General features: G+C 43.9%; 3 protein-coding genes across 4 annotated transcripts in view; 1 reads left to right on the top strand and 2 right to left on the bottom strand.

Moving 5' to 3' along the window:
* LOC306998034 (NACHT, LRR and PYD domains-containing protein 3-like) overlaps nucleotides 1-15,156 on the bottom strand; it is a 108,534-nt gene extending 93,378 nt beyond the window's left edge. Inside the window, exons 1-3 of one of the 2 annotated variants that reach the window (XM_079611765.1) lie at nucleotides 15,112-15,156; nucleotides 5,329-5,456; nucleotides 4,608-4,715 (exon numbers count right to left, since the gene is read on the bottom strand). In XM_079611765.1, the coding sequence (XP_079467891.1) occupies nucleotides 4,608-4,715; nucleotides 5,329-5,387 (167 nt within the window). In that variant the 5' untranslated portion in view covers nucleotides 5,388-5,456; nucleotides 15,112-15,156. Of the gene's footprint in view, nucleotides 1-4,607; nucleotides 4,716-5,328; nucleotides 5,457-11,824; nucleotides 12,239-15,111 lie in introns of those variants that run through there. The other variant, XM_079611766.1, reaches the window with a different exon arrangement.
* exosc4 (exosome component 4) overlaps nucleotides 14,597-25,460 on the top strand; it is a 19,603-nt gene continuing 8,739 nt past the window's right edge. The window contains exon 1 of the mRNA XM_079611802.1: nucleotides 14,597-14,901. The gene's annotated coding sequence lies outside the window, so the exon portion shown is untranslated. The remainder of the gene's footprint in view (nucleotides 14,902-25,460) is intronic.
* On the bottom strand, nucleotides 15,601-17,023 carry LOC306998054 (uncharacterized protein). The gene is made up of 5 exons (XM_079611804.1): nucleotides 16,987-17,023; nucleotides 16,841-16,901; nucleotides 16,554-16,772; nucleotides 16,232-16,432; nucleotides 15,601-16,154 (listed from the first exon to the last, which is right to left on the bottom strand). The coding sequence occupies exons 1-4, from the start codon at nucleotides 16,998-17,000 to the stop codon at nucleotides 16,340-16,342; spliced, it is 387 nt and encodes a 128-aa protein (XP_079467930.1). The 5' UTR covers nucleotides 17,001-17,023; the 3' UTR covers nucleotides 15,601-16,154; nucleotides 16,232-16,339.

The raw sequence follows: 25,460 nt of genomic DNA, 5'->3' as shown, positions 1-25,460 counted from the left end.
AGAGAAGGAGGGAGACTGGAGAGAAGTTAGACAAAGATGAGCAGCACAAGAGACTGGAGCAGACAGAGGGCCAGAAGCAGACCAAGGTTCAGGAGCAGCAGGAGACACTAAGGCAGACTGAGGGCCAGAAGCAGTGCGAGGGGCAGGAGCGGCTTGAGAAACTGGAGCAGGCCGAGGGTCATGAGCAGCACGAGGGGCAGGATCAGTGTGAGGGTCATGAGCAGCACGAGGGGCAGGATCAGTGCGAGGGTCATGAGCAGCACAAGAGACTGGAGCAGACCACTGAAGAAGAGGGAAATGTAGAACGAGAGAGAGGGCAAATCAGTGAAGAGTGTGAAAGTGAAACTGGAGCGATGGCTAGGAGGAGCAAATGTCAAGCTGGCCCTCATGGTACGTTGAATCACTGCTGTGATAAAGACATGTCCAACTCTAGGCGGCTAAATTAAAACTGATCTTGTTTAGATAAATGCAACAAAAATTGTAACATGTTGTCAGTGCTGTGATTGTGTTTTTTTGTTTTCTCTTCTCAGATATATCAAAGCTGAAGGCAGATGATCCGACACAACCTGTGTTAAAGGTATTTCCCAAAACCATGCAGGGAGGGGCAAAGAGGAGCTTCCAAGGACAGTGGTATGAGGAATATCTTTGGTTGGAATATTCAGTGGCCATGGACGCTGCGTATTGCTTTGCATGTCGGCATTTTTCGTCTAGCAAAACTGTTTATACCTCTTCTGAGGGATACAAAAACTGGCGCAAGGCCACTTTTAAAGATGGTGGCTTTTGTGTACACTCCAAATCTGAGGCGCATTTCAATGCAATGACCACATGGCGAGATCATCAAAAGATGATGAAACGCAACATATCAGTATTAGGCATGATGAATGATGAGAATCGCAAACAGATAAAAGAGAATCAACAATACATAAAGACTATAGGTCAGGTATTGCGTCTTACTGCAGTACAAAATATCGCTCAGCGTGGACATAATGAAAATGATGAGTCTAGGAACAGAGGCAATTTCCTTGAGATTTTGCACGTAGTAGGAGATCATGATTCTTTTATTCAAAAAAGACTATCAGAAGGCCCCCGCAATGCGATGTATACTTCCAAAAATATCCAAAACGAAATATTACAAATCCTGGCAGGGATGGTCCAGGAGGACATACTAAAAGAAGTAAAATCTAGTCAGTACTTCTCTGTTACATCTGACGAAACAAAAGATCTCAGCAAAAGGGAGCAATTGTCCATAGTCTTAAGGTATTATTATGAGGGAGCAGTACGGGAGGGCTTCTTAGGCTTTTGGGAAGCCGAACATTTGGATGCCAGCTCCTTAGCTAACAAAATAATCTCTTTTTTGGAGCAGTATGGCCTTGAATACAAGGAGAATTTAGTGGGCCAAGGGTACGACGGCGCTGCAGTTATGAGTGGCCGGTGCTCAGGGGTGCAGACAAGAGTTAAACAGGTGGCCAAATATGCTTTTTATGTCCACTGCAATGCTCATTGCTTAAATTTAGTCATTGTCGATTGCGTCAAAAAGGTCCCTGAGGCTGGGGAGTTTTTTACTTTGCTCCAGCAATTGTATGTGTTTTTTTCCGGCTCTTATGTCCATCAAAAGTGGATGGAAGTACAAGCGGAGATGTTTAGTGGCCCCCCTAGAGAACTCCAAAGCCTCAGCGACACCAGACTGGCCTGTCGCGGCATTGCCTGTAGGAACCTTTTTAAAAGATTGCCTGCAGTACTCAAAGTGTTGGATGACATATCAAATGAGGTTGATCCTGAAAGATCTACGAAGGCCCGAGGGTTAATGTTTCAAATTGACCTGAACTTCATTGGGCTACTTGCCATATTTAGACAGGTGCTTGGTGACGCAAAGTTTTTGTCTGAGCTGCTACAGTCCCCAAACTTGGATCTCCTCGGAGCTGTAGACTTAATTGAGACCCTAAGGGAGACCTTTGAAGAGCATCGCAATGAGGATGAGTACTTTAATGAGCTGTGGAACACAGTAATCCACACATGTGAAACCTGCAACATCCCCATCACTGTTAGACTAAAAAGAGCCAAACAGACACCCAGAGCACTAAATGACAGTTATGTCACATCCACACTTGGTCACAGAAGCCAAGTTAATGGCAAGGATACCTTTAGAACAAACATATTCCTGCCCATAATGGACTCCATTATTGGGGAAATGCAGAAGTGTTTTTCAACGCCCAGTTGCAATATAATGAAAGGCTTACAGGGGCTAGACCCAGTTAGCAATCACTTCCTAAAAGAGGATATTGTCTTGCTGCTTGCTGAAGCATATGGCTCAAATATTGAGGATCTGAAAAATGAACTGACACAGGTTGAGAGGCTTTTAGCAAGGAGTAAAAGAGATGGAAAAAATTGCCCTTCATCTTTGATTGAACTGCTAGGTTATTTGGACCCTTTTAAAGAGGTGTTTTATGAGATGCATCGTTTATGCAAGATTGCAGCTGTTTTACAAGTTACCACAGCTGGATGTGAGCGCAGTTTTTCCAATATAAAACTCGTAAAAAAATCACATGCGCTCAACTATGCTAACTGAGAGATTGTCCCATTTAGCTGTGCTCAGCATTGAGAGTGACCGTGCAAAAGCAGTTGACTTAAACAAGTTTGTTCAACCTTTAACCTGTACAGTTTAATAGTCATGTGCAATAAAATAACATCATCTTGCAAATAAGAAAATTGCATTAGGTTATAATTTTATCAAGTTAATGTTTTTCATTTCAAGATGTTCTTTTTCGTATGTTTTCTGCATACAATATGGAGCCTCACAAATGCCTGGCATCCTTAAATGTTTATCTTGGGCTGAAATGCCCAAACTATAGTTAATATGAATTCCATAGTTCCTGTGGATTTTGAGGTCTTGCCTCAAAAAATTGTGTTTTTGATATTTGCCCTCAAGTGATCAGCTGAGTGAGTGAGTGAGTGAGTGAGTGAGTGAGTGAGTGAGTGAGTGAGTGAGTGAGTGAGTGAGTGAGTGAGTGAGTGAGTGAGTGAGTGAGTGAGTGAGTGAGTGAGTGAGTGAGTGAGTGAGTGAGTGAGTGAGTGAGTGAGTGAGTGAGTGAGTGAGTGAGTGAGTGAGTGAGTGAGTGTGAGTTGAATGACATTCTTATGTACATTTTAAATTGTTGTATGTAATATTTTAATAAATCCAAAAATAATGTTTGACTAAAAAGGTACTTCACTGAGTCTTTATTGAATCCGAGGGAAATGTTTTGACAGTCATGGTTATGAGGCTCTATGCACAGCTTCACTACTTCCTGAACTTAAGCAGGCTCCTTTGTTTCCTGTCTGCCAGGATTGGCCAAACTGATTAATCCAGGTGTGTCTGACCAACAACAATAATCAGACACACCTGGATTAATCAGTTTGGCCAATCCTGGCAGACAGGAAACAAAGGAGCCTGCTTAAGTTCAGGAAGTAGTGAAGCTGTGCATAGGGCCTATTGCAACAATCCTGCATTATAATCTTGTTTCAATCCAGATAACCTAAATCTATTGATGGCTTATGTTGTATGACTAAATCTGTCCATATTTCCTCAAAACCAACTAGAAGACATAATTTGAGGGGTCTTTTTTTTTTTTTTTTTATCTCCTGGGGAGCATACTCCCAAACCCCCCAAGAATTGCTTTTTCACACAGTACAATTTAAGTATAGACTACACAGACTGTTGATAGTGATTACACAGAGAAAGGGTCCACAATTCACAAATTAAAGGGATACTCCACTTTTTTTGGGAAATAGGCTCATTTTACAACTCCCCCCGATCTACGGGTCTGGCGGTACCACTTTTAGCATAGCATAGCATCATTGAATCAGACAAGACCATTAGCATTTCTCTCAAAAAATGACCAAAGAGTTTCGATATTTTTCCTATTTGAAACTCGACTCTTCTGTAGTTACATGGTGTACTAAGACCTTAAATAGGAAAAATATCGAAACTCTTTGGTCATTTTTTTTGAGAGAGATGCTAATGGTCTTGTCTGATTCAATGATCTATGCTAAGCTATGCTAAAAGTGGTACCGCCAGACCCAGAGATCGGCTGAATGGATTTGAAAATGGTCAAACTCAACTGTTTAACTCTGGGGGAGTTGTAAAATGAGCCTATTTCCAAAAAAAGTGGAGTATCCCTTTAAGACCCACACCATCCAAAAACCCAGCTACATCTCTGATTTGACACCCACTCTGTGTAATGTAGTGTAGAGAACAAAACACATTCAATTAAAACCGTAGCATTTTAAATTATGAATAATGTCCATGGCCCCCCTCCTGAAACCTCATGCCACCCCTTTGCCACCCCAGGAAAAAATCTGTAGATCCGCCACTGAACGTGACAAATGTAAAAAATACATAAAAAAATTCCTCGACCGGCCCAAAAGTGAAGCGGAATTCTCCCGATTACCCCGGGCCTGTTTAGTAGCATGATCTATTTTTGCCTTTAATTCATGCCTCCTTGTGGCTGCCAGTGTAATTGTGTTACTGGATGAGTTTCATAAATCCCCTTACACAGTCAAGTTCAATCACATACACCACTGTGGACAAATAATACAACCCTATAATGTAATGTAAACACACAAAATACCTTTTATTAGATGATGGTGTTTTCTCACTGAAGTCTGGTTGTCTTCCATCTTTAGACCAGTCACTCTTCAGAGACACAGAGCTGGACACATGTGAGCCTGATCTTACACTGATGACACAAAGACCAGAGAGAAAACACTTTAGTAAAGGAGGATCAACTGTGCCTGAAACACATCTGTGTCTTTATCTAATCTTCCACAGAAATACACACACACATAATCAACAGTTTTATAGTAAACCATCATTTTATTTACTGGCTCACACTGGTTTAACGATTTCTTTAATATACATGAGTGAGATTAAATAGGTTAAGGATTTAAAAGATACTTGACCATAATTTGAGAGAACATGTCAAGTTTTGTTTATTGACGGAATAGAGAGCAGAAATGTCTGTGCGACACAGTTTTGTTAGCATACTTGAATTAAATTAAGTGTATAGTTGTTTTCTAATGTATAGCCTATCAATAATTTTATCATCTAAAAACTAAAGTCATTTATTTTGATTAATTCAGCGTCTAGAACGTTATTAACAAATGATTAACTGTGATATTTTCTTTAGAGCAAACAGGGCTTTATAGATAATGTCAGAGTTAAGCAGTTTAAAATTGAAGTTGTGCAAAGCATTTGCAAATATAAAGCAATGCTTAAAGTTGTGTTATTGACAGGGAAACACAAAGTCCAGTGGAGTTTAAACTGCTAGTGTGAAACAGACGCAGTCTTACCTGTGTTTCTCTGAGAGACTCATCTGAGAGAGAGAGTCCTTTCCTCTTTCCTCTGACATACTGCAGCTAAACTGACCCTGGAAACTGACCAGCACTGCTTTCTGCAACACTCAATCCTTCAGCATCACCTGCAAATCACACCATTTTACACAGATGAACAACATCTTATCTAATGCGGAGTTATCATCAACAACAGCAAAAACAATGTATAAAATAAAGTGAGTTACAGACAAATATATTGCCACGTAAAATAACCGAATGGTGTTAATAATTTCTGATAGTTTAACGAGTTTAAGTCAACTAAATATGAATTCATTGGGAAACAGAAATGTACACTGTGCTGGGAAAACTGAACCCAATTTGTTATATTCTTTATTACAGTATAATATCATTTTACAATCATATTTACCCAATCTTCATTAATTGTTGAATCATTTGTCATTTAACGTTAATCATTACTCGTTCACAATGGTGGTTGATTTCATTACTTTCAAATGATCCTAAAATAACTTATTGAGTAAAAGTAACCAGAATTATAATAGACATACTGTATAACTACTAATCATAATTGCTATGAACTGAAAAATTCAGTTAATAACAGCAGATTGTTGTTCATTGACGTTAGGCTTCATTTTTATTTATTTATTTTTATTTATTTTGAAAAACAAAACAAAAAGGGACAATACATATTAATGAACATTTTCACAAATGTAAATATGTCAGATTATAGCCTTAGGCTAATTTCCATCTGCAGACCCCCTGGCAGGTTGGTGTTACACACAAATGAATACATACATACAAATACACTATATACAAACTATGTACAGAGAGACAACGACAAGAACAGTGATCACATCATGTTAAAACAAACAATAACAACAAGAGTGGACAACAAAAGACATATAGAAAAAAGAAAATCATCGACTATTGCACAAACCACAATTTTGCACATGCCCTGACTGCCCTAATATTGCACTGACCCATATTACACCATTCTATATTGCACTGACCCGCATTGCACTAACCCCTATTGCACAACCCGTATTACACTGATAATTGTATCCCCCTTGTAATGCAATTTTACGTTTGATATATAATGATTAACTAAACATGATCACATGTTTGTGTGTCCCTCAGCCACACTTTTAAATTACTCCTAAAGGTAGGAAGACTTGTGCTTTCCCTCATTAACAGTGGAATACTATTCCAGAAGCTCACTCCCTGATATGACAGGACGTTCTGTGAAAAGGCGGTCCGCCTAAATGCCAAGACAATCACCTCTCATAGTGGATCTAGTCACTCGAGAACCGGCAACACTGCTAGACTTTTGTTTAATAAAATCACTCAATGGTGGAGGCGCCAGACCATGTATAACCTTGTAGATTAGACAGGCTGATTTAAATCATTTGAAATTAGCAAAATTTAAAAGCTTATATTTATCTAAAATTTGACAATGGTGATATGACGAAGGTTTCTTATCTAATATTTTCAATGCTCTTTTGTAGCATACTTCAATTGGCCCAATAGCAGCATGACTCGTATAGGACCAACTTGTGATACAGTACTCAATATGAGCCAGTATCATATGGCGCTTTTCCACTGCATGGTACGGTGCGGTTCGGTACGGCACGGCACGCTTTGGCGCTTTTCCACTGCATGGTACGGTACGGCTCGGTTCGGTACGGCTCACTTATGGCGCATTTCCACTGCATGGTTTAGCTCCTGTGTATTTAAGAGATCTTCTATCGCCATATATTCCATCGCGCTCTTTAAGATCGCTAAATTCGAGGCTTCTGGTCGTACCTAGGATATCTAAGTCCACTAAAGGAGGGAGGGCGTTTTCACATCTAGCTCCTAAACTCTGGAATAGCCTTCCTGATACTGTCCGAGGCTCAGACTCGCTCTCCCAGTTTAAAACTAGATTAAAGACGCATCTCTTTAGCCAAGCATTCACATGATGCATCTCATACCTTTTATACTACAGTTAAATCAGATCAAATGCATTCATATTAAGAACAGCAGCTACGCTAATTATTTCCCATCTGCCTTTTTTGTTGTTATCTCGGGATGCCTGTCCCTATAACTCAAATAGAGTTTGTCAGCTCCAGTTAGTATCCAGCCTCTCATGGAGACTTCAGACCCAACGCCTGTGATGAGACGACTCGACGCCTGTGAAGAGACGACCCAACGCCGGCGATATGTTATGCCCTAAATTTCATGATTAACTAACTGTATTTTTGTATGTATATTTTGAAATGCATTTTCTGTAAAGCTGCTTTGAAACAATGTGTATTGTGAAAAGCGCTATACAAATAAACTTGAATGGTAAGGTACGGTACGCCTCGCTTTAAATGGTACCACCTCTGTTGAGGTTCCAAGCGTACCGTACCGCTATTTAAATCTAGCGGGTTTAATGTCTCGTGTTGCAAATACAATGACGCTGAAGTGACGATTCTGTCTGACCAATCAGTGATCTGCAGTGTTTTCACGTCACGTTTAGTATCGGTACGGTAAAAGCGCCAAAGCGTGCCGTGCCGTACAGAACCGTACCGTACCATGCAGTGGAAAAGCGCCAAAGCGTGCCGTGAAAACACTGCAGATCACTGATTGGTCAGACAGAATCGTCACTTCAGCGTCATTGTATTTGCGACACGAGACACTAAACCCGCTAGATTTAAATAGCCAGACAACAGCCAACGCAGTAGCAACTGTTTTTAGAGTATTTACTTGACAAAATAAGTAAAAAAGAAATGGCTGAATCGTGGTCAGTGGACGAGGTGCAGACGTTCCTCTCGTTGATTGCCGCCGGACCTACAAACAGTGTAGGTACAAAGAGGTGACAACTATTAACGATCAGTCCCACCCACCTTGAAGCGGTACTAACTGCAGTGGAAAAGCAACCGAGCTAAAGCGAACCGAACCGTGCCGTACCGAGTTGAGTCGTACCACGCAGTGGAAAAGCGAAGCGAGCCGAACCATTCCGCGCCGAGACGAACCGTACCGAGCCGTACCATGCAGTGGAAAAGCGCCAATAGAGTGCAGGAATGTAATCGCTGCCGTATCCGTTAATGATGTACGAATATGCAGCAGGGGTTCAATCTTCAGCTGGCTGGCAGGAGCCGCCACTGGCATGTCATGTGACCTGTCAGTGGCTGGCTGGCAGCTGCTAGTGTGATTCTGGCATATCACGTGACCTGTCAGTGGCTGGCTAGTTGTCTGGCAGTCTGCCTTTGGCATGTTTCAGAAACCATTGATTTTTGCCAGTTTTTGTGTTTTGTGTTCCTCCCTCTCTAGCTTATTTATCATGCATCTGTTGATATGATTATGTTCTTTTGAACGATTGGCGTTTTAGAGAATTTTATCCCAATTAAACCAGTCCAATGGCCGTGATCAACCGGTTGCTTACCGACGCTCGCAGTCAGCTGCGGCTGAACTGCGTGTATAACGCGTTGCATGATACTCTCGCTGTAAGGAAATACCTTATTTTATTTTTATGAATGTAATCTCATGCATCTATTCTTTAGGTATAAGTGAAGTTTGAGAATTTTATCCCAATTAAACCAGTCAAATGGCCGTGATCAACTGGTTGCTTACAGACGCTTTGCTGTGCGCTCAATCAGTCAGCCACTGCTGAACTGCGTGTATATCGCGTTGCCTGATACTCTCACTCTAAGAAAAAACATAGTTTTCTTTTTATGAATGTAATCTCATGCAACTATTCTTTAGGTATGAGTGATGTTTTAGAGAATTTTATCCCAATTAAACCAGTCAAATGGCCATGAACACACTGGTTGCTTACCAACGCTTTGCTGGACGCTCAATCCAGTCAGTCGCGGCTGATAGCTACGTGTAACGCGTTGCCTGATACTCTCGCTGTAAGGAAAAAGAGTTTTCTTTTTATGAATGTAATCTCATGCATCTATTCTTTAGGTATAAGTGATGTTTTAGATAATTGTATCCCAATTAAACCAGTCAAATGGCCATGATCACACTGGTTGCTTTCCAGCCGCGGCTGACTGATTTGAGCGCCCAGCAAAGCGCCTGTAAGCAACCAGTGTGATCACAACCATTTGACTGGTTTAATTAGGATAAAATTCTCTAAAACATCACTCATACCTAAAGAATATCAGTGTTGGGGAGTAGTTAACTACAAGTAGCGACGCTACTAACTTAACTACATTTTTCAGTAGCTTGGCAGTAACTCAGTTGCTCTTTAAACAGTGTAGCTTTTCCAGTAGCTAACTACTTTTTGCAGCAAGTAGCGGTGTAGCGCGAGCAAAAGCTACATTGCGTTTTGTCGAGCCTGCGCGAATCAGCGCGATGCAAGGATATTCTTCTTCTTGTTAGATTACAAACAAATTTTTTTGCCATTACCGCCACCTGTTGTTTACGCATCTTGCGGCTAACGGTTCACTGACGTACAGAAGTGAGTTGACACACACACACATATTATCCATGATGGAGCAAGACGTGGCGGCAGATGTGGAGGATGGAGAAACAACTAACGTTAATTACCCATGCCCTTATTTGTCCAAGTTCATGTCTCTCAAAGAAACGACAGGTAAAAAAACACAAAATGTTCTACATGCAATTTACATTGGATGTATATTTTGTTCTTGCAATGTTGTATTTGTTGCAATTTTGCACTTTTGACAAACAGTCTGAGATATTTGAGTGTTGTGTGTAATAAAACAATACTCTTTGAAATCATAATTGTATTGCATTGTTTTAAACACTAAATATTTTACTTAAAACATTCCTCAGACACTTATTCAGTTATTTATAATATACGTTGTTCAAAAAAATCAAAGTAGTTTCAATGTAGCTAACTACTTTTCCAAAAGGGTAGCTTGACTGTAGTTTAACTACTTTAACTTACGAGTAGCTTGTAGCTTGTCAAACTACAGTCACAGAGTAGCTTCCCCAACACTGAAGAATATACATAAGATTACATTCATAAAAAGAAAACTATGTTTTTCCTTACAGCGAGAGTGACAGACAACGCGTTATACACGCAGTTCAGACGCGGCTGACTGATTGAGCGCACAGTAAAGCGTCTATAAGCAACCAGTTGATCATGGCCATTTGACTGGTTTAATTGGGTTACAATTATCTAAAACTTCACTCATGCCTAAAGAATAGATGCATAAGATTACATTCATAAAAAGAAAACTATGTTTTTCCTTACAGCGAGAGTGACAGACAACGCGTTATACACGCAGTTCAACAGTGGCTGACTGGATTGATCGTCCAGCAAAGCGTCGGTAAGCAACCAGTTGATCACGGCCATTTGACTGGTTTAATTGGGATACAATTCTCTAAAACATCCCTCGTAGCCTATCTAAAGAATAAATGCATGAGATTACATTCATAAAAATAAAACAATGTATTTCCTTACAGCGAGAGTAGGCCTATCAGGCAACGCGATATACGCAGTTCAGCCGCGGCTGACTGGATTGAGCGCCCAGCAAAGCGTCGGTAAGCAACCAATCTGATCACGGCCATTTGACTGGTTTAATTGAGATAAAATTCTCTAAAACATCACTCATACCTAAAGAATAAATGCATGAGATTACATTCATAAAAAGAAAACAATGTTTTTCCTTAGAGTGAGAGTATCAGGCAACGTTATACGCATTTCCGCCGTGGCTAACTGGATTGAGCGTCCAGCAAAGCGAGCAACCAGTCTGATCACGGCCATTTGACTGGTTTATATGGGATACAATTCTTTAAAACGCCAATTATGCAAAAGAGCATAATCATATCAACAGATGCATGATAAATGAGCTAGAGAGGGAAGAACACAAAACACAAAAACTGCCAAAAAGCAATGGTTTCTGAAACTTGCTAGAGTCAGACAACTAGCCAGCCACTGACAGGTCACGTGACATGCCAGTGGCAGCTCCTGCCAGCCAGCTGAAGATTGAACCCCGACGAATATGTCTAAAGTTCCGTATATTAACATTTACAATTTTCACTACTTTTTTAACGTGTTTTTTTAAAGATAATTTCGAGTCTATTAGCACTCCCAAATACTTAAATTCCTCAACATTAATCAATTCTTGTCCCCCCAAGCAAACTTTTACTGCGGCCACGGTTGTTTTAGGTTTACTAAAAAACATTGATACGGTCTTTTTTACATTAAGGCACAAGCATGAATCATTCAGCCATTTTTGTAAATCTTTTCATCTGCCTGTCTACTGTAAATGTCTGCTTCAAAAATACTTTAGATTTCACATCACGAAAACAACAGCCGAACACGGAAGAGGAAATGGGAGAAAACGTTCAAAAACATATTGGTTTTCAATAACCCTTTCTCGATAAACTTTTTGTGTTTCTACTTCAAAAGATTCTTGTAATTTCTGGCAGATTCTTCTTCTGTTCGGAGTAGCAGAAGAACAGCCTTCTGTAATTTTACATTTAAACCACGCTTAATGTACAATATAAAGTTCCTAATGATAACAAATTACTTTAATGGAGAATGTATTAAACTTACTTGCAGTCTTGTCCACTAAGAAGAGAATTTATCAGTATTTTAAACTCAGTTCCGCTTGTTGTCAGTCCGCGCGTCATTCTCAGAATCTCTCGCTGGTCTCGATGGATTGTGGATTAAACACAGAAATGGCCGCGAGTGTTATTAGATTTGGTAGGCACTGTGCTAAATTGACATCTGTAGAAATGTTTTCTGGATCATAGATTAAATCAAATCCGTTGTGGTATTGAGATGGGTCCGGGTGAAGATGGGTCCGGGCTAAGGACCCCAGCAATCCGATTGGTTCAAAGCATAGACATGTATCAGAGCCTGACATGTATAAAGGCTAGATGGCTTACCGGCGCTGAGAGCCAATGGGACCCGACGACGTCACACGGCGGCCATCTTAGGACAGGTCCGCTCGTCCAGTTATAACATTAAAGTCTATTGTGCATGTAGTGCTGAAATAACTATATCTTGTTCAATTTTCAACCGATTTTCAAACGGCTTGGTGTGTCATAAACGTCAGGGATGCGGCTATTTAAAGGGTTAGTTCACCCAAAAATGAAAATAATGTCATTAATGACTCACCCTCATGTTGTTCTAAGCCCGTAAGACCTCCGTTCATCTTCGGAACACAGTTTAAGATATTTTAGATTTAGTCCGAGAGCTTTCTGTCCCTCCATTGAAACTATATACAGTATAGGGATGTTCGCCGGAGTCAAATGTGACGTCACGATATGGGCGTGGTCGCGAACTGGTTGGCAGAAAGAACCAAAACATGTCGCAGACTCGCAGCAGTCTACCTGTGTTTTGTCAGCATATGCTAATTATTTGTCCGAAGAACCAAAAAAGAGATATAAGGTTAAGCTTTTATATAACCAGGGTTCATGTGTTCTGCCTGATCAATATCACCTGAGTGAGAATTGGAGCAAAAGCCCGGACACATGGCCAGATTTGACATTCGGCGACATCTATCTGTATCTCATCGACACGCCATCTATGTTTACCAGAGAGTCGATGAAGGCGTACAAATCTTTAGATGCCTATAAATTAAGTAATAATTACGAATATTACTTGTTGTAACTAAGGATAACTGGTAAATATGTTACAACTAGAGTAAAAATACAGGTGTAATTTATCCATGGGCTATATTCAAAATTATCTTACCTCTGATATATAACATTGGTTAACATATACGTAAAATGTATGAATGAAAATACAATAATTTGCCATTAATTTATAAGGGTATGTCAGTGTTATTATACTTCCATTGCTCAGTCACAGCATGCACAAAAAGTTATGTAAACAAACACTTTGACACGTCTTCCGCGGTATTTTGTACAGTTATTCATTCATTAATTAACCCATCAATGCGATAGAACCTACTAGTAACATTTATTTACAAAATTAGTTTTAATTTTTAACGCAAAATGTAGGTAGCAGGCGCGATCGTGGTCCGCTGGCTCCCATTGTTTTCCGCTGGGTATAGACGCCTAATTGCAGAAATTCAAAGCTTTCTTTCTTGATTCAGGCTGTTTAGGTACGCGGTAGAAGCTCTTGGGGTTATTACTCTTATCGAACCTGTTAACACAACCGATCACAAAGCACGATACAACCATTTTCTTCTGTGTTTGCGCTGCGCTTTAAGCGGTCATTACTTTTCTTTTGCCAACCAGAGCGCGTCGTGACGTCACGGCGAACATCCCTATAGAGCTGGTAAGTCCCGCCCCCTCCGTAAAACCCCGCTGGACCTCAAAGTTGAAAAACCGTCAATGCAAGTGAATGGGAGAAAATAATTATTTTCTGGTCCCGTTCGAATTGTGCCATGAATGTGAACATATGTTGTCTGTGAATTTTTTATATAATCTTTCATGTTACAAGTTTGACAGTATATGGTATGATTCGTCGGCTAGCAGTTGTGGAAAAGAAATAACGAGAAAGACTACATGTCGCCTATGTGACGTCAACCCATAAAGTTGACTTACCCGTGGTTTTCGCCAACCTCAACGATGTTGTCCTCTCCCTGAAAGAAGGCGGTGAAGCGCACCAAAGACAGCCATGTCTAGCGGGATCCGTGAGCTAGAGCCGTGAGCTAGTGGTGTTGACGTTTCAAACGCGCCGAAAGCAGCGAAGAGTTGTAGTCCACAAAGTGCTCTCACACAAAGTCTACCCGTATCAAACTTCTACCCGCTAAGTCGTAGCATTCTTCACACGAAAGATTATATAAAAAATTCACAGACAACATATGTTCACATTCATGGCACAATTCGAACGGGACCAGAAAATAATTATTTTCTCCCATTCACTTGCATTGACGGTTTTTCAACTTTGAGGTCCAGCGGGGTTTTCGGAAGGGGCGGGACTTACCAGCTCTATACTGTCCATGTCCAGAAAGGAAATAAAAACATCATCAAAGTAGTCCATGTGACATCAGTGGGTTAGTTAGAAGTTTTTGAAGCATCGAAAATACTTTTTGGTCCAAAAATAACACAAAATAAGACTTTATTCAGCATTGTATTCTCTCCCGGGTCTGTTGTCAATCCTTCACAGTTACGCTGATGGCGTAAGACGCTGATGACGTGTTATCTGGTGCGCCCAAGCTTCGTTTACAGTCTGAGGGAAACGCACGCTGTAAAAGTGTCTCATCCGCGACATGCACATTTACGCACCATTAAAAAAATGATATCCACGCAAACAATGTAGAATAGCTTGAATATAGCGTGCGTCTCCCTCAGACTGTAAACGAAGCTCGGGCGCACCAGATAACACGTCATCAGCGTCTTACGCCAGCAGCGTCACTGCGGAGTCCTGAACGCAGATTCACAACAGACCCGGGAGAGAATACAATGCTGAATAAAGTCTTATTTTGTGTTATTTTTGGACCAAAAAGTATTTTCGATGCTTCAAAAACTTCTAACTAACCCACTGATGTCACATGGACTACTTTGATGATGTTTATATTACCTTTATGGACATGGACAGTATACTGTATATACAGTTTCAATGGAGGGACAGAAAGCTCTCGGACTAAATCTAAAATATCTTAAACTGTGTTCCGAAGATGAACGGAGGTCTTACGGGCTTAGAACGACATGAGGGTGAGTCATTAATGACATTATTTTCATTTTTGGGTGAACTAACCCTTTAACTGCATACTGCAAACATTCAAAACGTGAAGCTACAATTTAAACATCGGCATCAGCACAAATCATAGCCACGTTAATAAGGTTTGTAATAAACCAAACCGTTTGTTAATCCGTCAAGAATTCAGCAAGTTACGAGCATTTTAGTTGGCGTATGTCACTCACCTTCCGTCCACAGCAGCAGGGAGCAGCAGCGCAGTCTCCTGACCTAAAGATGGCCGCCAAGTGACGACACAGCTGACTCCGCCTTGAGCCATCTAGCCTTTATACATGTCTATGGTTCAAAGCACGTTTTATGGGTAATCGCTTTAGTGCCTGGTTACAAATCATACAAAATCACATAATTAAAGAAGTCGTTTGACCTACGTTATAACGAGTCATTAATGTATTTTTACTTATATGTTTAATATAATAGTATATACCCGAAGCTATATATTGTTAATTTAAACATTATTAAGCAATAAGGCATAATATATATTTTTTAATTACAAGCATGTAATTTGTGTACTAATTCATGATTTATGTCATATTTAATTGTTAAAACAGAACATCATACAATACAATACCATTCAATGTAATAAAACCAGAACCAAAACTCATATAAAAATAGTATTTTGATTAAATTACACAATATAATACAATACAACTGAATTATGAGATTTATTAGATTTCATTTTTATTAACACAAAACTACAAGCAACATGCACATCATTTTTTGACATTTATTAGATTTATAGACTTTTAAAATACACAACAATACAGAGAACCTTTAAACAGACATACTGTAGTGTGTCTTTAATTTCCTAAATACATTTGTGATAGTCCTCTGGCTATACAGTGTGAAGATTTAAACAAATTTAATGTTGAGTTAGCTGTGTTAAATTTAATGAACTGTAAGGTTAAATAATTTGAGAGAAAGATTTATCCTGGATTTACTAATGAGAGACAAATAGATGCAGTGTCTTTTGCTGTATGTACATTTGAATCTTTAGTTTGAAGTAATTCATGTTGTATGTGCAGTCAATTCTTTGTGGAACCATCCTAAGGCCTAGATGATGCAGTTGAGATGTGTCGAGGCACCATTTCCCCTTGGCATGATGGGTCGTGAGATCGTGACTGAGATGGGCAAACTCAAAGGTGCAGCGCAGCAGGCGGAGTTAGCTCGCTGAACCCTGTCGTCATTTGGTGGACGAGGAGGCTGGGGAACTCTGCAGAAACATAAAAAAATGCTGTAACACGTTCATTTGTACCCTGCAAAGTCTACTGTGCGATGTACGTCACTCACTGTTTTTACTCAGATGGACAAACTCAAAGGTGCAGCAGGCGGAGTTAGCTCGCTGAACCCTGTCGTCATTTGGTGGACGAGGAGGCTGGACTGGCGGATGTTGTGACATTAGGCCATTTTAATGACACACTCCACAAGATAAGATATCTCAGCCCAAAAGTGACTGAAACCTTCCGTTCGTCTCAGTATTATAAGGCTGACCTGAACAACAAAAGATTTTTAAAAAGTAATTACTGAAGTTAGTTTAACGAGTTAGTTCACCCAAAAATAAAAAAAATCAGACATACATATTTGTACCAAAACGATCCCATAAAATGCATACCTCAGGAATCAGTTCACACATTATAAGGTCAAAATGTTCAAGCTTTTCGTCCTCCTTTTTCTTAAACACAATGTTGTCAATGTGTCCCAGAAGTTCCTCAACATGTGCTGACAAGGCTGGATGAAAACTCTTTGGTTTTGCCATTTTACCAGTCTTCGTTTGCCACCATTTGTTCCACGTGGGTTTCAGTGAGCCTTTTACAATTCCTTGGAACAACTCCTGAAAAAAATATTTAGTATAGCAAACAATATCTAGACATTTTTTATTTCGTAAAATCTTATATGTACCTGGATTTCAGTGTCACTGACAATAGAACAAATTCCCTTTTTCCCCACCTCCTCAACTGTCCTATATTTAAAAAAAAACAGATTTACTTGAATTATTAAACTTATAAGTTGGTTTATATGACTGAGGACACACATTTTACACATACCTTGTATACGTCATATGCTGAACAGCATATGCTGCCATTGATGATGACAGACAGGGGGAAAAGCATAGAGAGGACGACGAGGCCACGAGTGGGCTAGAGCGTCCCTGCTTTTTGAGAAAAATTCTGGACATTGAGCGTTCTCCTGAGACGCAAAAAGGTCTACATCCGCTCTGCCTAACTTCTTCCACAGCAGCCGTACTGTCTGTGGGTGCAGTGACCATTCTCCTGTCGGAACGTGGTTCCTGGACAGTCTGTCTGGTCCAACATTCAGACGCCCCGGCACGTGCGCTGCTTTCAGTGAGAGCAGGTTGCTGCGCGCCCATGTCAGGAGGCGTCTGGTCAGCCTGCGTTAGATGTGTCCGTAGACACCACCCTCAGTCTCGAGGAAGTCCCCAGGCTTACACCTGAACGGTACCAGTCTTTCGACCTCCAAGGGTTCAAAGCTGTAACGCATGCTTGATTGACCTTGAGTCGAAGCCGACCGGTGGCCCACGTATTGTGAGGCACCCTCCCTTTGAGCCAGAGCTGCAGTGGGCGCATGCGTAGCAGGCCCAGCTGGAGGACTGATGATGCTGAGGCCATCAGACCTAGCATCCTTTGAAAACTCTTTAGAGGGAGTACAGCGCCGCAGCGGAAAGAGCTGACACTGTGCGCTGAATATGCAGTGCGCGCTGTGGTGACAGTGAGTTCAGTTCTATTCCCAGAAAAGAAATAATCTGTCTGGGGAATAGCAAACTCTTTTCCCAGTTCACAGTGAGACCGAGATTCTCGAGGTGACTCAGCAGCAGGGCTCTCTGCGCCATGATCTCTGAGTGAGATTGGGCTAGAATGAGCCAGTCGTCCAAATAGTTCAGCACTCGAACGCCCCGAAGTTTGAGGGGAACGAGCGCTGCGTCCATGCACTTCGTAAATGTACGAGGTGCCAGGGACAAGCCGAACAGCAGGACTGTGTACTGGTATGCCTGACCCTCGAAGGCGAATCTCAAAAATCGCCTGTGACGTGACGCAATCTGTATTTGAAAATACGCGTCCTTTAGATCTATTGACACAAACCAGTCTCCCTGGCGAACATGCGCGAGGATTTTTCTGGTCGTGAGCAGAACACATCTTGAACTGGCGTTTCACAAGCGCTCTGTTCAGTTGCCTCAGATCTAGTATGGGTCTGAGACCCCCGTCTTTCTTGGGTACCAGGAAGTATCTGCTGTAAAGCCCCCCTTCGCTCTGAGCCTGATATAAAGGTTATATAGCCCCTTTTCTCAGAAGTTTCTGAATTTCGGCTCGAAGTAGATGTGCTACTTTCGAATCTACCGAAGTCTCGACGCGCGCCGTGTGGCGGCGAGGGCGTCGGCGAAACTGCAGCGAATAGCCTTCTTTTATGATGTTTAGCACCCATTTTGAAACCCCGGGAAGCTTCGCCCACGCATCTGCACGGGTTACTAGGGGCTGAGTGAGAAGCACGCTTTGATCGACTCGCGATACAGCAGCTTCTGCGAGCTGTGACAGAAATGTCGTGCTCGCAACATCTGAGGCCGGGGCCGGGGCCGGGGCCGGGGCCGGGGCCGGGGCCGCGCTGATAACAGCGGGCAGAATGTCCGCGATCGACCTCTCTGCGGTGGGTAACCGGGAGGGGGAGGGGGAGGGCTGGACGGGCTCCGTAGGAACCGTAATGCTTGTGTGTGAACGTGGGCGCGGGGGAGCAGGCACGTTTACCACCTTTATAGCATTGCTCGCCTGAGCAGAGCGCATGCACACTGGTTTCGTTTTTACAGAAACCGCGCGATAAGCAGGAGGTAGCATTAGTGGGCACTGGGTTGTGGGCACATGTGCTACTTTTAACACGCAATTGAACTGAGTCGATTTTATGTGCGCGGGCCCTCTCCTATCTGCATGGTAGAACCCCCTCATACCCTCTTTCTCCGTGAGTCCGGAGATAAGTTTGGATGTTGCTAAGTCCCACTTGGAAACTGAATGCCCCTCTTTGTCCCTGAGAGCAGGATGTCTCGCATATGACATTTGGAAGGAGAGGGAAACAGGCAGAGGGGGCAACGTTCAGTGTAGGGTTACTCTGTCTGGCAGCTGAGAGCCACAGAAATAAGAGAGCCGTGGTGTGAATGTGTGCGCTTGTGCACATTTGCGTGGCTCATCAGACACCCAGTTCTTTTATGAATTATTCAGTGTTGTCAATTTAACACATTAATTTAGTTCAATTATATACTCAATGGTCAATGATATGGAAATTAATGAAATGAAATAATTTCATTCTAAAACCACATGTAGTGCTGTATTTTTAATGGTTATATCTTTCTTTGAAACTTCATTGTGCTTTTCTCACCAAATACTGTTATGTCCCCTTTTTTATTATTAAATATTATATCATATAATTTATTTAATAAAAACTTTTCTTTTTTTTAAGTCTTTGCAATGCTAATTTCAAGGAATGGTTAACCCCCCATAATATGTCCATAATATTGTTGGATCACATAGGGGATGGGCACATAGCAGTGGGCAGTCTTACTACACATAAAACACCATCGACCGTGGCCGGGGACACCAGAAAATACGCTCTTTAATGGATTTATCTGGGTAGCCGTGAAAACGGCTGTTGTGTGCAGGCAAGCGGGTACTGGTACAGGCTTGTTGACTGCTAAATACACTGGACCAGTCACTTCTCTTGGGACTGGACGAGCGGCAAACTTCGGTGAAAGTCCGGCCGCAGCGGGACTTGAACACCGTCGTTTTCCTAGGAGTGCTAGGATGACTTCGGTACCTCAGGCTTCAACGCGATCTTCGGCCGTGGACCACGCGGCGCGGGGCGGCGGCTAGAAGATCGAGAGCGCGGTCTCGAGCTCTGTCTCTGGCGGCGGTGAAACGAGGCGTTGGGCGGAGGCTTAGGCTATGCACTCTGAGCGGGCGGTTTCGCACGGCCTGCTGCAGAGTTGGAGCGCTTCGGGAGGAAGTGCTTCATCGCCTGAGTCGCCTTCTGTACCTCAGCGTACCTGTCGGTGAAGTCTTTGACCGAGGTTCCGAAGAGGCCAGCTGGGGAAAGCGGCGTGTCGAGGAACGCGGTGCGCTCCGCGTCCAGCATGTCTGAGAGCGTGAGCCAGAGATGCCTCTTAGACACGTTGAGCGCCGCCATGCTCCGTCCGATGTCTTGAGCTGCAGACTTTGAAGCGCGAAGAGCGAGGTCTGTAGCACTTCTCAAGTCCGCCACACAGATCGCGTCGGGTCCTTTCTCGTCCATTTTCCGGAGGAGATCGGCCTGGAAGATCTGTAGCGTGGCCATCGTGTGCAGCGCTGACGCAGCCTGTCCATTAGCGGCGAAAGCGCGGTGGAGCAGGGATGACGTCATGCGTCAAGCCTTAGAGGGCAGCGCCATCTTAGCACGCCGTCCAGCGGAGGGCGGACATAAGTGCGCTGCTATAGGCTCTTCGACCGGCGGGAGGAAAAGGTAGCCTCTGTTTCTGGCGTCGTCGACTTCGGAGAACGCCAGAGAAGCAGAAGACCTCGTCCTCGTCGAAAACGGGGAGCTCCAAGCCCTAGCGACCTCTTCATGAAGCTCAGGAAGGAAGGGCGCGGGTTTGGAAGCAGGTGAAGACCGTTCCCCGGGCAGGAAGTAGCCGTCCAGTTGGTTGTGGGCGGGCTGCTCAGGCGAAACCCATTCAAGGCCAAGGCTCGCCGGGGCTTGAGTGAGCACACGAACTAGCTCCGCCTCGATGCTAGCTCTCTTTCCCGTCAAAGCACGGACAGGAGGCGCGAGGTCCTCAGAGCTCGCCCAATCCTCACTGCCTGACGCCAGGATATAGCAGGAATCCCCATCTCCAGCATCGCGTCGACCTCATCCACGTCGGTGACGGAAGCGGCGGCAAGCTGCGGCCGTTGTCCGTCAGGAATGGACAATGAGGAAGCCGGTGATGTAGCACCGGCGAGCTTTGACGGCTGGGAGATGGTTCCGGGATCCGCTGAGCAGGGCGCTTCTTGCGGCGCGGCACCACAGAGGAGAACACGGGCTCTTGGAACGATGCCAATCGAGTCTGCAGATTCGCTAATGGCAAAAGTTTGCAGTGAGGCCAGCCGCCGTCAGAGAGAGCAAGAGCCGCGTGTTGTTCACCCAGGCAGGAAACGCAGATGACATGGCGGTCCCCGTCGCTGAGTGTGGCTCTGCACGAGCCACAAGAAGGCATCTTTAAAAAGTCGCTGCTCTTTTAGTGAGTGTGTGTCGCGCCGGCGAGCACACACTAGCAATGAACAAAGGATATAGGCGCCGGATAGTGCAGCAGGAAGGCGATGAAGGCGCCGTGGCCAGCAGCTTCTCACTCGTTCCGCTGAGATGCTTCTTCTACGGCACGGCTTATCCTCGGATCCAGTGATGTGAAGTGAAGCCTGCGAGCGCAATTTATAGCCCTAAGCCAAGCCCGTTTCGGCGGGACGCACTCATTGAGTGTGATGTCACTCTAGGTCTCGCTCGATAGGCTCAAGCAGTTGCCCGCATAGCAGCCAATCGGCGCGCGAGCTGCCTCGCCTGTGTCTGTATGCTGCGGCAACGCGTTTTACATTTATACAAAATTAAGGATAATTTTTGGCTTCAGTATTCTCGTGGAAAAGGATTTTCCCCAAAGCGTAGCTTGCTACGCAGTACGAGAGTATCTCTCGTAAGAGAACTACAAATTTGGCTTGCTTTACGTCAAGCGTTACAATAGTCATTATTTAGTTTTTCTTCGTTTCTGATGTCGCAATACATCATACTTTCAGAAAATCATGCATCATACTCTACCTTGTCATCGTTCATTCCAGAGCCGGTGCTGGATAAACAGTGAGCGTGCGTGCAACAGTAGCTGCGGGAGGCTAAATTATTTACGACAGCGGTAATGGACAATTCCGCTTCCAACCTGTAGGGCGACCGCAGAGGAAAAGTTCCTTGGTGTTGCCAGAGAATGTCTAATAAGGGGAGAACTGCCACTCTCAGTAAACTTCCGGCTTCTGAACTGGCTGCAGTTCCACTCTGGCTCCACATGAGGACGCTCACAGGACGAGTGCAGAATGAATGGAGGTCTATGGAGCTATACCCCTCAAAATCCACTTTTCTCAGGATATAATTTTGTCTAGTAATTTGAATGTTGTATTCGAAAGGAGATTAGAAATGACACATTGCTGGGTGTTCAATTTTTTAGAGTCACTTATTTCGTCATACACATCGTACGAGCAGAGACACTGCTTTACATCAATCCTTCAGTCAGTTTGGTGCTTTCGCGCTCTGCACTTTCTTTTCTCTCGAGGCATCGACAACACAGCGGACACAGGTAAACACACAACACAGCGGACACAGGTAAACACACAACACAGCTGACACAGGTAAACACACAACACAGAGGACGCAGGTAAACACACAACACAGCTGACACAGGTAAACACACAACACAGCTGACACAGGTAAACACACAACACAGAGGACGCAGGTAAACACACAACACAGCGGACGCAGGTAAACACACAACACAGCTGACACAGGTAAACACACAACACAGCGGATGCAGGTAAACACACAACACAGCGGACGCAGGTAAACACACAACACAGAGGACGCAGGTAAACACACAACACAGAGGACACAGGTAAACACACAACACAGCTGACACAGGTAAACACACAACACAGCGGACGCAGGTAAACACACAACACAGAGGACGCAGGTAAACACACAACACAGCGGACGCAGGTAAACACACAACACAGCGGACGCAGGTAAACACACAACACAGCTGACACAGGTAAACACACAACACAGCGGACGCAGGTAAACACACAACACAGTGGACACAGGTAAACACACAACACAGAGGACGCAGGTAAACACACAACACAGCGGACGCAGGTAAACACACAACACAGCTGACACAGGTAAACACACAACACAGCTGACACAGGTAAACACACAACACAGCGGACGCAGGTAAACACACAACACAGCGGACGCAGGTAAACACAAAACACAGAGGACGCAGGTAAACACACAACACAGCGGACGCAGGTAAACACACAACACAGCTGACACAGGTAAACACACAACACAGCGGACGCAGGTAAACACACAACACAGCTGACACAGGTAAACACACAACACAGCTGACGCAGGTAAACACACAACACAGCGGACGCAGGTAAACACACAACACAGAGGACGCAGGTAAACACACAACACAGCGGACGCAGGTAAACACACAACACAGCTGACACAGGTAAACACACAACACAGCGGACGCAGGTAAACACACAACACAGCGGACGCAGGTAAACACACAACACAGCTGACACAGGTAAACACACAACACAGCTGACACAGGTAAACACACAACACAGCTGACGCAGGTAAACACACAACACAGCGGACGCAGGTAAACACACAACACAGAGGACGCAGGTAAACACACAACACAGCGGACGCAGGTAAACACACAACACAGCTGACACAGGTAAACACACAACACAGCGGACGCAGGTAAACACACAACACAGCGGACACAGGTAAACACACAACACAGCGGACACAGGTAAACACACAACACAGCGGACGCAGGTAAACACACAACACAGAGGACGCAGGTAAACACACAACACAGCGGACGCAGGTAAACACACAACACAGCGGACACAGGTAAACACACAACACAGCGGACGCAGGTAAACACACAACACAGCGGACACAGGTAAACACACAACACAGCGGACGCAGGTAAACACACAACACAGCGGACACAGGTAAACACACAACACAGCGGACACAGGTAAACACACAACACAGCTGACACAGGAAAACACACAACACAGCGGACGCAGGTAAACACACAACACAGAGGACGCAGGTAAACACACAACACAGCGGACGCAGGTAAACACACAACACAGCGGACACAGGTAAACACACAACACAGCTGACACAGGTAAACACACAACACAGAGGACGCAGGTAAACACACAACACAGCGGACGCAGGTAAACACACAACACAGCGGACACAGGTAAACACACAACACAGCGGACGCAGGTAAACACACAACACAGCGGACACAGGTAAACACACAACACAGCTGACACAGGTAAACACACAACACAGCGGACACAGGTAAACACACAACACAGCGGACACAGGGGAACATAAAACACAGCGGACGCAGGTAAACACACAACACAGCGGACGCAGGTAAACACACAACACAGCGGACACAGGTAAACACACAACACAGAGGACACAGGTAAACACACAACACAGAGGACACAGGTAATCACACAACACAGCGGACACAGGTAAACACACAACACAGAGGACACAGGTAAACACACAACACAGCGGACGCAGGTAAACACACAACACAGAGGACACAGGTAAACACACAACACAGCTGACACAGGTAAACACACAACACAGCGGACGCAGGTAAACACACAACACAGAGGACGCAGGTAAACACACAACACAGAGGACGCAGGTAAACACACAACACAGCGGACGCAGGTAAACACACAACACAGAGGACGCAGGTAAACACACAACACAGAGGACGCAGGTAAACACACAACACAGCGGACGCAGGTAAACACACAACACAGCGGACACAGGTAAACACACAACACAGCGGACGCAGGTAAACACACAACACAGCGGACGCAGGTAAACACACAACACAGCGGACACAGGTAAACACACAACACAGCGGACACAGGTAAACACACAACACAGCTGACACAGGTAAACACACAACACAGCGGACACAGGTAAACACACAACACAGCGGACACAGGGGAACATAAAACACAGCGGACGCAGGTAAACACACAACACAGCGGACGCAGGTAAACACACAACACAGCGGACACAGGTAAACACACAACACAGAGGACACAGGTAAACACACAACACAGAGGACACAGGTAAACACACAACACAGCGGACGCAGGTAAACACACAACACAGAGGACACAGGTAAACACACAACACAGCTGACACAGGTAAACACACAACACAGCGGACGCAGGTAAACACACAACACAGAGGACGCAGGTAAACACACAACACAGAGGATGCAGGTAAACACACAACACAGAGGACACAGGTAAACACACAACACAGCGGATGCAGGTAAACACACAACACAGAGGACACAGGTAAACACTCAACACAGAGGACACAGGTAAACACACAACACAGCGGACGCAGGTAAACACAACACAGCTGACACAGGTAAACACACAACACAGCGGACACAGGTAAACACACAACACAGCGGACACAGGTAAACACACAACACAGCGGACACAGGTAAACACACAACACAGCGGACGCAGGTAAACACACAACACAGCGGACACAGGTAAACACACAACACAGCTGACACAGGTAAACACACAACACAGCGGACACAGGTAAACACACAACACAGCGGACACAGGGGAACATAAAACACAGCGGACGCAGGTAAACA

Source organism: Phoxinus phoxinus (assembly GCF_949152265.1).
Source record: "Phoxinus phoxinus genome assembly, chromosome: 5".
In the NCBI taxonomy this organism is placed as follows: domain Eukaryota; kingdom Metazoa; phylum Chordata; class Actinopteri; order Cypriniformes; family Leuciscidae; genus Phoxinus; species Phoxinus phoxinus.
This window is presented reverse-complemented; position numbering and strand designations above follow the sequence as displayed.